Here is a 12,945-nt window from a genome sequence, read left to right on the forward strand (position 1 = left end):
CTCAGATGCATGTTGATTGCTTTGCTGACACTCTCTTCTACAAGGGCCAGGGCCTCAGAGATTTGACTGGGAAAGCGGAGTTTAATTACATGGGGAGAAACCCCCACTGGGATTACCTATTTCAGATGAAGTCTTTAGAAAATGGTTTGTTTGCTTAAACTTAGAAGGCTTGTGACAAATTTGGCTCCGAATGAGGTGAATACAAAGGCCCTACCTTGAATGGATCTGCAGACACTATAGTTAGACAGCAGCAAGGCAGAACCAGGCAGAGATCCCCATTCATTATCGTGATGATGAACTTAACCCATGGTGGGGGAATGAAGGCTAACTAGGGTCAATAGAGGTATCATTAGAGCTGTATCAAGATTACTTAGATAAACGTAGATAGCTACTTTTGCTTCAACTTATCTAAGCCACTGTTTTTCTGTGACTTGCTTTCAAACATTAGAGATAGCGCTGGGACAATCCATTTGGGAGTGTTTATGGGGAATATTTTTTTAAAAAAATCACACAAGCGTGCACGCGCGCGCACATGCACACACACACACGATTTAATGGGGGGGGGGAGGATGATGACAGGTCCTCTCACCTAAATCAATCAGGGAGACACGGTTGGCACAATCCAGAACACATTTCTAACATTAAATCTTACTAATTTCAATGAGCCCTTAGTGTATTTGTCTGTACACCAGATTGTGGACATTATCTCTGAGGGAAAAAAAGAATAATCAGGGAGTTTTAGTGTTCATTAACCTACTTTCTCTCTACGCTGTATAATTTATAGACAATAGATAGACACAGTGCTGGTTTCTCGGCTATGATAAAATTGCTGATATAGAAATAAAGAAAATCAATAAACATTGTTTCACATATGTTCCTTAGTAAACAGTTTTTCAGGTTTTACAAAACAAGGACAGAAGCTGCTCACAAGGAGGTAAATGTGCCAAAAAAAATAGAACAGTACATAGAAAAGAAATCATACCGAATAGTTTTATTTGACTCTTGCATTATTTGTAAGCACCTCAGAATCACTGAAAGTGAGTGGGAGGCCCTATAAATTCTCTTAAATAAATAAAATAAATACATAAATTCTATAATATCATTTTTGGAGCATTCCTATATGAGTTTTGTCCAAAATCATGCTGTGGCCATAGGCATATCCTCTAGATCAGCGATGGCGAACCTTTTTTGGCTCGCGTGCCATAAGTGGGGGGAGCGCAGGGGGGTCGTGTGTGGGCGTGCCACACCCATAATGAAATGCGCGACCCCCAGTGCGCATGCGCGCACTACAGGTGCTCCCCCTCCCATTTTTACATGCTTTTTCGCTCTCCCCAGGCTCCAGAGGCTTTGAAGTCACTTCCGTTTTGCTCGGAGGATCGTTTTGAGCACTTCGAAGGCTTCAGGGACTGTCTGGAGGCTTCTCTGATGTCTCCAGAGGGCTTCCGGGGGGGGAGGCTGTTTTCGCCCTCCCCAGGCTCCTACAAAGCCTCTGGAGACTGGGGAGGGAGAAAAATGGCTTTTAAAAAAGGGTGAACTTTGCCTCGCGTGCCCTGACAAATGGCTACGCGTGCCACCTGTGGCACACGTGCCATAGGTTCGCCATCACTGCTCTAGATCCTTCCAGTTTCCCTTCCTCCATTTTATTTTATTTTTTCTTTCAGATGATAATGATGAAAACTTGCCGTCTGTGAAGCAAAACTTCAGCTTTTGGCACCGTCATTATTTCCAGGTGTTTGTGCATTTTTAGAGATGAAAAATAGATAACCTGATGAAGATTGTTTCTGGATGGATGTGCACACTTCCAAAGACAAAGCCAAGGAGAGATTAGTAGCAAGTATCTTGCAAAGAGATAAATGGATGCTTTATGACCAGTTACCATGACATTCTTCCTATGGTAAACATTTGTAAGCATATGCAAGGAATACTCTCAAATCTGTGCCCCACCAATCCAGTCATGTTGCTCTAAGACAATATTTTAAGATCAGTTCAAGATTCACAACTGAACAAAGTATCCAAGTATCCAAACAAAGCTATTCCTTCAAAGGGGACTGAAGGGGGAGAAAGTCCCATGATATTAATACTGATAATCAAATAGGCTTGCTCATGCAAATAAATATATAGAAGTCTGGAGCCAAATTGCATTTCACAGTAAGGCTACGCACCCAACAAATATATAAGGAAGTGAATTAGCAAATGGGACAGGTAGGAAATTTTTAACTACACTGCCTTGCTAGGGTTGCAGTTATAACTCTGATATTCTCTATAACTACTTTAAATATAGATTCAAAACACAGATAAGCTCTGATCATGGATCTCCTACATTTTGTGTAGCTTAACCAATATGCAGAAATATGTATGAGATAATTAAACTTCATTAAATTTCATTAAACTTCCTCTTCCTGATTGCCTTTCAGGTCTGCTAAAGATATTGGGCATGGATAACCACATAATGGCTGCATTATTCATATTGGAGAAGAGCAAAGCAGCTCTGTATGGCAAATTCAGACACTTTGATCCAGATTTTCCTATCATACCACTAATAAGGGTGAAAAATTGGGGTACCACACATTCTAATGAGCTGCTGCCTAGCTATAAAGATTATTTTTTCACTATCCAGCAAACGGACGAGGTTTAAAGCTCATGGCATTGCTTCCTAGCAGTCTCACTTTTTCTGTATGTAAAACAGTCTCAAATTGTTCAACGCTATGAATATTCTGAAAGAATTGCTGAAGGTTTCCTCAATTTTTGGAATTCACTTTTCGAAAAAAGTAGAACTTTGTGGAGTAGATCAAAATGACTCCCTACCTGTCACAATAAAGAGAAAAAAGTGGGAAAATAAACCTTATCGTTTCTTCTTATATTTCTTCCAGGAATGTTGATTATTTTATTCAGATCATTTTTTTAAAAAAATCATTTTTAAAAATCCTATGGCTGAATATAAACATTGAATATGTATTGACAAAACTGGATTTCTGTTTGTAAATAAAATGTACACAAATTTGAATGCTTATGTATGCATGCACAGAAAGATAAAAAACTTGTCTAGGTTTATTTACTTTGTTACCCTGTCTTCTTTTCTTGCAAATTCTACTAACTCTTAAGATTTTCAAAAGGCACTGCTTTGGGTTGGTGTTTTTTGTTATTGTTGTTGTTGTTATTTTGTTATGATATCAAAATACTTACTTACATTATCCTTCTTTTTTACTATTTATTATTCTAGACTTTTGTTCTGAGAATGACCCAGAAAGCTCTGATGTACAATCTAAGAAAATGAAGTATTTTTTAAAAAACCCGAAAAGAATGAAATGGATTCTGTTTAGAATGTGGATACCACATAGCCTTATGGGGTAGTATAAATGTTATGTTTTACTACAATAAGGTGCTATTCTTGAAGAGTGGGAGGGTGGAATAAAACATAGAGGGCATGGACTAAGAGCAGATTAGCAGATGAGAGACAGAGAAACATAGCAAATATTGCGATCCTGATCAATCACCTGCCAAACTCCATCATTTTTCCACCACCAACCTGGTTTTGGTTCATCAAAATTGAAGAAACTTTAATTGTTCACAATCCATTTAAAGTTGTACTATATAAACTTTGAGGTTTATAAATTAAATTAAACAAATGAAATCCAATTGTTTCTTTTGAACACTCAAGTGCATCTGGTGCATTAGCTGCAGTTTTGTTTTGTTTTAAAAAAAGATTATCAGCCATACTATTTGCACAGATAACATTTGGAAGCGATATGTACTCCATAGCAAAATATTCTCTACTTAGAAAAGTTGCTGTCATTATTTTGATAGTGACAAGTAATCCAATGGCTTTTAAGGTAATAAATGCATTGCCTCTTACTCTTAAAGTTATGTCAGAACCTGAAAGGCCAATGCATAATAGGAGTGCAATTAAGAAACATATTAAAAGAACATCGCAAAAACTTCATTATTCCACTTCAAGTGAAATAATCATTAGAACTTTAAAAGTAAGTAGAAGTGATTACAAATAACAATAGAAGTAGAGCAACTCTGGGAAAAGAAAGCAAAGATAGTGCCAACAGTGATAGGCAACTTGGGTGCAATCTCAAAACAACTGGAGCATCACTTGAACACCATCAAGTTAAATTTAAAAATTCATGTATTTATATAGTATACATGTATTTATATACATGTATTTATATAGTTTATTTATTTATATACATGTATTTATATAGTTATTTCTACGTTTTAATCTGTTGTATTTTAATACGGACTGTACACCGCCCCGAGTCCCTTTCGGGAGAGGGGGCGGTATATAAACGCTAATAATAAATAAATAAATAAATAAATAAATAAATAAATAAATAAATAAATAAATAAATAAACCATCAGCGTTGACAAAATCACACCAGTCAATTGCAGAAGAAAGCTTTACTCAGATCAATGTACAACCTTTTTAACATCATCAAACAACAACATCTGCATTTGCCAGGTCCTTGGGAAGTGGGGAGGGGGAGAAATAAGCATCTGGCTGACTATGCGATGAACAATAACAACAATAATAAAAATCTGAGTTCTGGTCTATTTATTATCACTTTCAGTTGCATTTTCCATAGCTGGCCTTTTAATATATCTACTTGAATTTTTTCATCAAATGAAAGTAAGCATTCAGAAACCAAGCCTCTTTCTCTATACTCCGAGGGCAACAAAATTCAGTGTGGGGGGAGAGAAGAAAAAACCTATGGTTTTATCTGTAGCAACTGGTCTCTATTTTCCTGATTGATATTGCAAACAATGTCCTTCTCCAAGTTTACTCCGCCTTCACAGTGACTACAGTAGAACAATACTTCGATAAAGCAGGTCACAAAGTTATTGCAGCATGGTAAATTATTACATAGTGTGGTAATCATTGTAGGCTGGATGGTGCCCCCCCCCAAAAAAAATGCAATCTCAGTGTTTCAATATAAACTTGTTAAAGGCATATTAACTGTTCTATTGAAAAGACTGCCACTATGTAGGTTGCTCCAACTGCATACATAGAGTAGGACAAAGTGGATTTAGCATCCTCTATCATACAGAAAGGATGTTGGCTGAGTGAGCATCCAAGGGCATAGCAGGAGCATTGCCTCCAATCCTACAGTACTATGCTGAAAATTTGAAATCAGAAACAAAACTTCCAATTGCGTGGTTGAGTCCATGTGCCTCTCCCAATACATGGCTTCTGCTGTTTTACATATGTCAGCAGCAGATATTCCACTCCATCCTTTGCAATTATTTCAATTTATCCAGAATACCCAGACAGATCTGCAACTGCACGAAATTAGTAATGACTGCTTTATTTGGATGCATATATGGACAAACTTGCTACAAACTCCATCTTCCAAAATTACTAATAAAAAAATAGTAAAATGATTACTAAAAGAAATATAAGAAAGTGTCTAGAAACCCCAAGGTTAAGCAGAAAGTTCTTCTTATAAGCAGACAAGGATATCACTATTAAAATCATACCCATTACAAAGATGATAAAATAGAAACACGCACTAATGAATGCTATATCTATTTCCCAGCAATTAGAATCCTGGGGAGAAATCTCATTACTATTGTAGTAATCTAATAAAGGGCTTTGATGGAGCAAGACTGAAATATTTCTGGAAATACATTAGGAAAAGTAATTTTTGTAACACTGTCTACTGACCTCCCGGATAGTCCATTGTTGAAATTACTAAGAAAATAGCTCAGGAAATGTTATAATCAAGTTATATGCTGATCAAGCAGATAAACAAGCAGCAGAATCTCTTTTTAATGCAGTGTACCAAGAATCAAAGAAATGAAAGACAGGATATAATCTAACACATGGTAAGGAAACGAATAGCTCTCTCTTTCTCACACACACATAGACACCTACACACAGACCCAGGCACAATCAGATTATTCATTTCCAGGATAAACAGAGTTAAGCAAGCATTAAAGAGGAGAACTAAAAGTGTTGGGAGGAAGAAGTAAAAAAAAAACCTCACAAACATTCATTGCTTAAACCAATACCATTCATTATTCTTCCCCACAAACTATCCTTGCTTCTATGACATATATACTAATTCAAACACTGATATTTTGTTGTTCTTTACTTTCAGTATAGATGTTATTTTAAATGTGGTCAAGGTTAGTTTGTACAAAAATAGAGGAGATCAAGAAAAAAAATCTGTCTTATAAAATATTGGGAACTGTATAAAGACTATTTCTTATTCAGCTGGCACATCAGATACCAAACATTTTCCACAGAATCCCATGATCTGGACTGACATGGGGCTAATCTATTAAAGTCTTGAAAAGTACATCTTCGCTCACAGGTTAGATCTAACTGACCTTTCTCTGATCCCCTTCAGAACTCTGATTCTTCTTCTTTTCTGAAACTGCCAAGAGCTCAAGTATGGATTGTATTAAATATTGGTGGAGTTGTGAAAAGCACTGATTTTTCTCTTGGAGGTTTATGGGAGCCCTGAGATAGTGGGGGCTCTGTTGAAACAATTACTAAAGTGCAGCTGAAGACATTACAAATTTGCAGAGTGCAGACGTCTTACGACTGTTGATGATTTGAATATGCAGAGTTAGCTGGTGGATCCTCAAGCTTGGTATCTTCCTTTGTGATATCATTTCAAATAATCAAATAATCAATAATACTATTGATTATTCTGAGGCTTGCTATCAAATAAGCATGCATGGAATCAACCCTAAATTCACCCAGATAGTCATTCCGAAAGAGTATTTTGCATGCTTCCTGAAACATCACTAATAAAATAGAAGCATTCTAGTCCTTGGATAACTGTCTACCTTCTAATGAAACAATTACGAATGAATAGAATGAATTAAAAGATTACAAAGCATGATCTGGCATTTCAAAGAGCGGAAAGCATCCTTATCTACACAGAGATATTATTATTTCAGTTTTCGATTTTGACTAACAACCGGTTGAAGCAAAGGAAAACAACGTTTCATAATAGCTGAAACAACTATTTTGCCTATTCCCCCAAACCATTCAAAAGAGTAGGAAAATGTATGGAAAATAGTAACGGTGGCTGTTTTATGGAATAACTTTCCCAAATGCTCCTGAGGGAAAGCATCCTGCTAAATTCATTGCTTAATGAATGCATAAGAATTGTATATAGTACAATAAAAGAATTGATCACTATGCTTTACAAAGATAAAATCCCAAATATTTAGGGAGCCGTTTCGGTGTTCAGTGGAAATGTTTACTGGTACGAGGAAATTAAAGTGTCACCCAAGAAATAGTAAAGCTCATTAAAGCTCAGAGTTTTCTTTTAACCGATAGTCGAATTAACTTTATTACAAACTGGGTAATAGTAAGACTTGTTGGTTAAATCGCTTCTCACTTAGCATTCCAGAATGTTATTAAACCATATTAGCCATTACTCCAGGTAGAAAGAAGTTTTACTACCTGCTTATTATTTTTATTCATTAAAATCCAACCTGAAGGCACACCCACAAGAGAGTCATTTATGAAGCTTATTGCATTCCTTTTTATTCAGAGTAGTCTGTTGCTTCAACTGGGTAGATTTTCAAAATATATTTCTTTTAGCACCCCTTCCCCCCAATTTCAAGGAAAGGAATCAAAAAGGTAAGAGTGACCTCTAGCGTTCAAAAAGCTATTAGGAACTCAAGAAAGAACACATTCCTTTCCATCAAGGCATAAAGAATATAATTCATTTGTTCCAAATATATTTTCCCTGTGCTTAATGACACTCAGTGAATAAAATACAGGCAAGGCACTGGTTAAAATGTGTCCTACCAATTGGTCCCATTCTTGAAAATTTGCCCTTATGCTCTGATCTGCATACATTTGTGAACGGGATTAAAATCTTGCATGACTTCAGTGAACAGTTATGTTCTCAGTCATTTCTGCTAAGCACTGTTACTAACACATTGCAATGCTTCTCGTCTAGTTTTATTTTGTCCATGTCATCTTCCAAAGCAACATATTAACAGTGCATTATTTGCCAATCCAGATATTCTGAGGAATGAGAACCCATAAACTCAATGGGACTTACTTTCTGACTCAGCATACTGGAGATGGTTCTTTAGGAGCACTCCCTGCCTCTAGCTACATTCAAGGGTCAGGTGAGAAATGATTCCATTCCTGGATGGAAATAAATATTTGAAAAGGTATAGCCATGTCCCTTTCGTTGGCACTGGCAATCTAGACCCACAAATGCTTTATCACAACAATTGACTAGTCATATCTGACAAAACCCATCAAATGACAATAATGCAAGGAACAGTTCAGGTGAGGATGGAGGGATTTTTTTTTCAAGTGAAAATCAGAACAGTCCAAGCTGTGTATAAGACATGGAAGCACCAAGGAACCCATGAATGACTAGGAGTTTTAAAATTACATCAGTGCCTTTTCTTCTTCTTAAACTACACCAAAACTATTCATACATTCTTTAAAAAAATCTCATGTGCTTCAAGTCACAGTGTGATGTTTCTTCAACATTGAGACACAGTTTAGTCTTCTTTAAACTGGCCGTCTCCAACTACTTCTAAGCCAGCAAAACATTGAACATGCTGTCCAAGGAAGGTGGGGGTTATAACCTAATATGTTTGAAAGGCAACATGTTATGGAAGGCTGTTGTGGTTGATCCTGGCTTGGGGAAACCCATCAGGTTAGACCTGAAGCAACAGTGCAGATACTGATCCTGTCTAAAAGAGAACAACCAGAATCAAACGGGGCAACTGGAAGAGAGCACAAGAGACACAGTGACTCTGTGATTACCAAAATAGCAAAAGCATTAATCCATTTGGAAAAGTGTGTGTGTGTGTGTGTGTGTGTGTGTGTGTGTGTTGAATGAGAAACCTTTAAGACAGCCAAAGGAGGCATCCTCACTCTGCGAGGGAAAGGAGACTGAAGGCATTTCCACGTTACCATCAGCAACACGGAGAACGAAGCCTTAACGCAGGAATACAAATCACCAGCCGTTCATCCAGGAGAAGCCAACTTCCCTGCCGACCAGACTAGGCGGAGAACTGTCGCACGGGTGGCAAAAGGATGCTGAGATTTCCGCAACTTCGCTTATTATTATTTTTAAGGGTGGAAACCCGGTCCGCACCTTACTCCTTCTTCTCCGTTACGAAAAGTGTGGAAAGCGAGCGACGGCCGATTTGCAGCGAAGGCTTAAGCTAACTTCACCCGGGACCCCAACCGCTGGATCTCTCGCCCCTTCCTCTTACCCAACCCAGAAACAGATCTCGCCGGAAAGCGGCAGGGAGAAAGTCTGGGATACTTACAGATGGAAGCCGCGGAGCCGAGACGCCAGCCGCTGAGCAGCAGCAAAGTCACCGCGCTGAAGAGTTGGGCCCCAGGCTCCATTGCCCCGGGCTGTCCTTGCCTCCTTAATCTCCAATTTTAAAGCGCGGCTCCTCCGGCTTGGTTCCCTTGCCTTGTTGGCTCATTTACTCCATCTGACATCCAGAGTCTGTTGGAAAGACAAGAGGCGAGGCGGCAAGAGAAGGCGCCTCTCTCGCTAAAGCCTCCGCCAAAGAGCTCCTAAGCGCCAAAGGACCAGCCGGCTCGCCAATCCACCTCCAGGAGCTGCTTTTTGGAATTCAGCAAGACAGGAGCCGGAGAACTCCTTATAGGCGCAAGGAGCCCTTCCCGCTCCCTCCGCCTCCTGCTCAGCCTCCTCCCCGTCCCTCCTCCCGCGCCGGCGAGAGGGTGGATCCTTTTCTCAGCACTGCAAGCAAGCCCAGGCGATCGGCTCCGGAGTTACCGGGGAAGTTGGCCGCTCGGAGCATCTCTTCCCGCGCTCTCGCTCTTTCCGATGATGCCCGCAGAGAGGTGGGGGGGGGGCAGAGATTGACACCTCGGATCTCGAAATGGGGAAGGAAACGCCACCTTGGAAAATAAAAGAAAGAAAGAGGAGCTCTGAGACCATCCGGGCGGCAGGATATAAGGCGGGGAGGGGGGGACTTGTCTGGACCCGAAACGAGGCAGAAGAGAGCAACTGAGGCAGGGTTGGGGACGTGTATGGCACGGGTGAAATATCAGCTTTGGGAAACAGGTGCGTCAAGGAGGAGGGGGCTTTGCGTTGTTCACGATCTTCCTCGGGGCCCCCTCGAGAGGAAGAGGCAGGGGGAGCGGAGGGATGAAGGGGGGCTTCTCCAGGTGAGAACAACGCCTCTTCTCTGCCAAGACAGGGGCCATGCAACATCTATCCTTGAACGTGTGAAATGCACCCTAAAGCCAAATAATGGCATCTGTACAAATCAGATCCTGGCTTGGAAAGGAGGTGGGGGTGGGGGCAGTCGGCAGCAGCCCTACCTTTCCGTTCGACAGACGGACGGGTTCATTTGTTTGTCTGAGCTGTCCAAATTATCAAAGTGACGCTGTTTTATAAGGCGGGGGGGGGGAGCGAGCAAGTGTCAGCCGGAGACCTCCTCCTATCTACCAATGGTGCAAAGTGAAGAATATTGTCTCTGCCTTGTTAGACTCGTCAAACACGCCACTGCCGCTACCTCACTGCTGCTGCTGCTGTCTTTCTCCAGAATCTTAGCTTCATAATTCCCAAGTCTTCGTTTTGTTGCTTTGCTTCGGTTTTAGCTCACCTGAATATCGGGCAGGATCAAAGGCAGATACAAATCGTATCTGGGATTCCCAACTTTAATTCTCCAGGAGAGAATTTGTTCCGAGCTTTAATGCCTTTGTTGTGTGTCATTTGCCAGTCTCCAGCCATAATAAATATATTAGAGAGCGGTCAGAAATGATTAGGAGGTTTTAAGATCTGTAAGTCCACAGACTTAAGATGGTTCACTGAGAGCGACATTTGCATGTTCAAAAAGTGTGCACCTGAGTGTGCACACGGGAGGGGGAAGAAGCCTTTGAATTGTTTCTGAAAAAACTGCTGGGTGATTAGTGTGAGGCTGATTGGACTTGCCCTGTTAAAAAAAAAAAAAAAAACGATGATAGATGAACAGTAGATGGTAGCAAAGAGAATCAGAAAATTATTTGCTGTCATCTATTGGTTAATTGGAGTTTTGCAACCCAGATTTGGTAGCTCTAGATTTGGAAGTTTGGGGAATAAAAATAAATCCAGGAATGGGAATTTGAGTTTTTAAGAGACTAGCTAAAGCGAAAAGATTGGAGAGGAGGAATGGTAATCAGAATGAATTAGGAGAAAACTGGGCTTTGGTTACATTCCTTTTTTTTTTTTCAATTGTATATAAAAGATAAAGGCTTTCATTTCAGCTCCAATGTGGCAATCCCAAAACAAACTGTTACGGGGGGAAAAATCACACCAGATTATTGACATCTCTGTGTCCACTAAGTATTTTTTGTTTGTTCTATGCATAGCATTGTCCATGTATGTATGTGCACACACACACACACACACAATGGCAGACAACCACTGCTTCCATCAGAAGGACTCTTGTCAATCTCAGTTTCAATACAAGTAGTCCTCAATTTACAACAGTTCATTTAGTAACCGCTCAAAGTCATAGCGGCACTGAAAAAAGTGATTTATGACCATTTTCACACTTATGATCTTTGCAGTATCCCCGTGGTCACATGATCAAAATTCAGAGGCTTGGCAACTGGTTCATATTTATGATGGCTGCCGTGTCCCAAGATCATGTGTAATCAGCTTTTACGACCTTCAATGGGGAAGCCAGATTCAATTAACAACTAATTTAACTAATTTACTAATTTAACAACTGCAGTGATTCCCTTAACAACCATGGCAAGAAAGGTCATAAAATGGGGAAAGTTCACTTAGTACCTGTCTCATTTAGGAACAGAAATTTTGGGCTCAGTTGTAAATTATAAGACAAGGACTGCAGTAAAAAAATTAAATTAATGGAGGAGATGTAAAGGGGAAACAAATGCCGACAATCAGTCATTGATTAATATCATCAATATCAACCCTTAATGATATTCAACGTGTGTGGAAAGAACGACCTGCTCAGAGTCATTTCATTCTGAGATGGTCACCAAATAAATTCAATAAATAAAATAAGAAGTGGATTTGCATAGATTGAAATTGTACCAGTGGTGGGTTCCTACAGGTTTGGACTGGCTCGGTCAAACCGGTAGTAGTTTGGTAGCCTGGGTCACTGGAAAAGGCCGTAACCCAGGCCTGCCACACCCCTGAACCGGTTCTCTGGGCAGTGCCATAGGTACTACCATCTTGATTTTCGCTTCTGTGCATGCGCAGAGCAATTTTTATTGCACTGTGCATGCGCGCATGGCTTGAAAATGAGCAAACCAGTAGTAGTGCCTGCTGGAACCCACCCCCGAATTGCACATCACCCCTCCCCCATTTATCTAAGTTCACCTGATCAATGTACAGAAAAGCCCAAGATGTATACAGCTACAAATACAGAGGAGTAATTTTCCCACTTAAATGGCAAATAGATTTCAACATATAGCCTGAGTGTATTCTAATTTGTAGTGTGGTGGCCTGCAAGGTTTGATCTTCTCTCCCCAGCATTTATTGAAACATAAGATAATAAACTAAAATGGAAGATAATCCGATCTGAAGCAGTAGAGTCTCTTGTGAATGACTGAATGAATGATGGTTCTAGATGTGTATTTGAAATCTATAAACGCTCACTTTGATTATTTGATGGCTTTTCATCTCTTCCCTCCCTCACTCCATCCCTCCCTCCACCTTCTCCCTCCTCTATCATTCCTGCCATATATTCTCATATAGTTTTCACAAACAAGGCACTATTCCTCTGGTGTCATTTAGCAATAGTTTAAAGTTCATAGCTGATTTACTTTATATCCATCCTATTCCTGTATTTATTCATATTCCATTCTCTTCCATTCCACTCCGCTCCGCTCCACTCCACTCCACTCCGTTCCATCCCTGTCCACTCCACTCCACTCCATTCCATTCTAGTCTATTCTATTCTATTCTATTCTATTCTATTCTATTCTATTCTATTCTATAGAACTGG

The 12,945-nt window shown here is 39.8% G+C and overlaps 1 protein-coding gene across 1 annotated transcript in view; it reads right to left on the bottom strand.

Annotated features, from left to right (window-relative positions):
• The window catches only part of CNTNAP5 (contactin associated protein family member 5), a 407,927-nt gene extending 398,512 nt beyond the window's left edge, over positions 1-9,415 (bottom strand). Inside the window, exon 1 of the mRNA XM_081943815.1 lies at positions 9,274-9,415. Within this exon, the coding sequence (XP_081799941.1) occupies positions 9,274-9,355 (82 nt within the window). The 5' untranslated portion in view covers positions 9,356-9,415. The remainder of the gene's footprint in view (positions 1-9,273) is intronic.
• Between the last annotated feature and the right edge of the window lie 3,530 nt (positions 9,416-12,945).

The sequence above is a fragment of the Natrix helvetica genome, assembly GCF_964273705.1.
Source record: "Natrix helvetica genome assembly, chromosome: 1".
NCBI lineage: Eukaryota > Metazoa > Chordata > Lepidosauria > Squamata > Natricidae > Natrix > Natrix helvetica.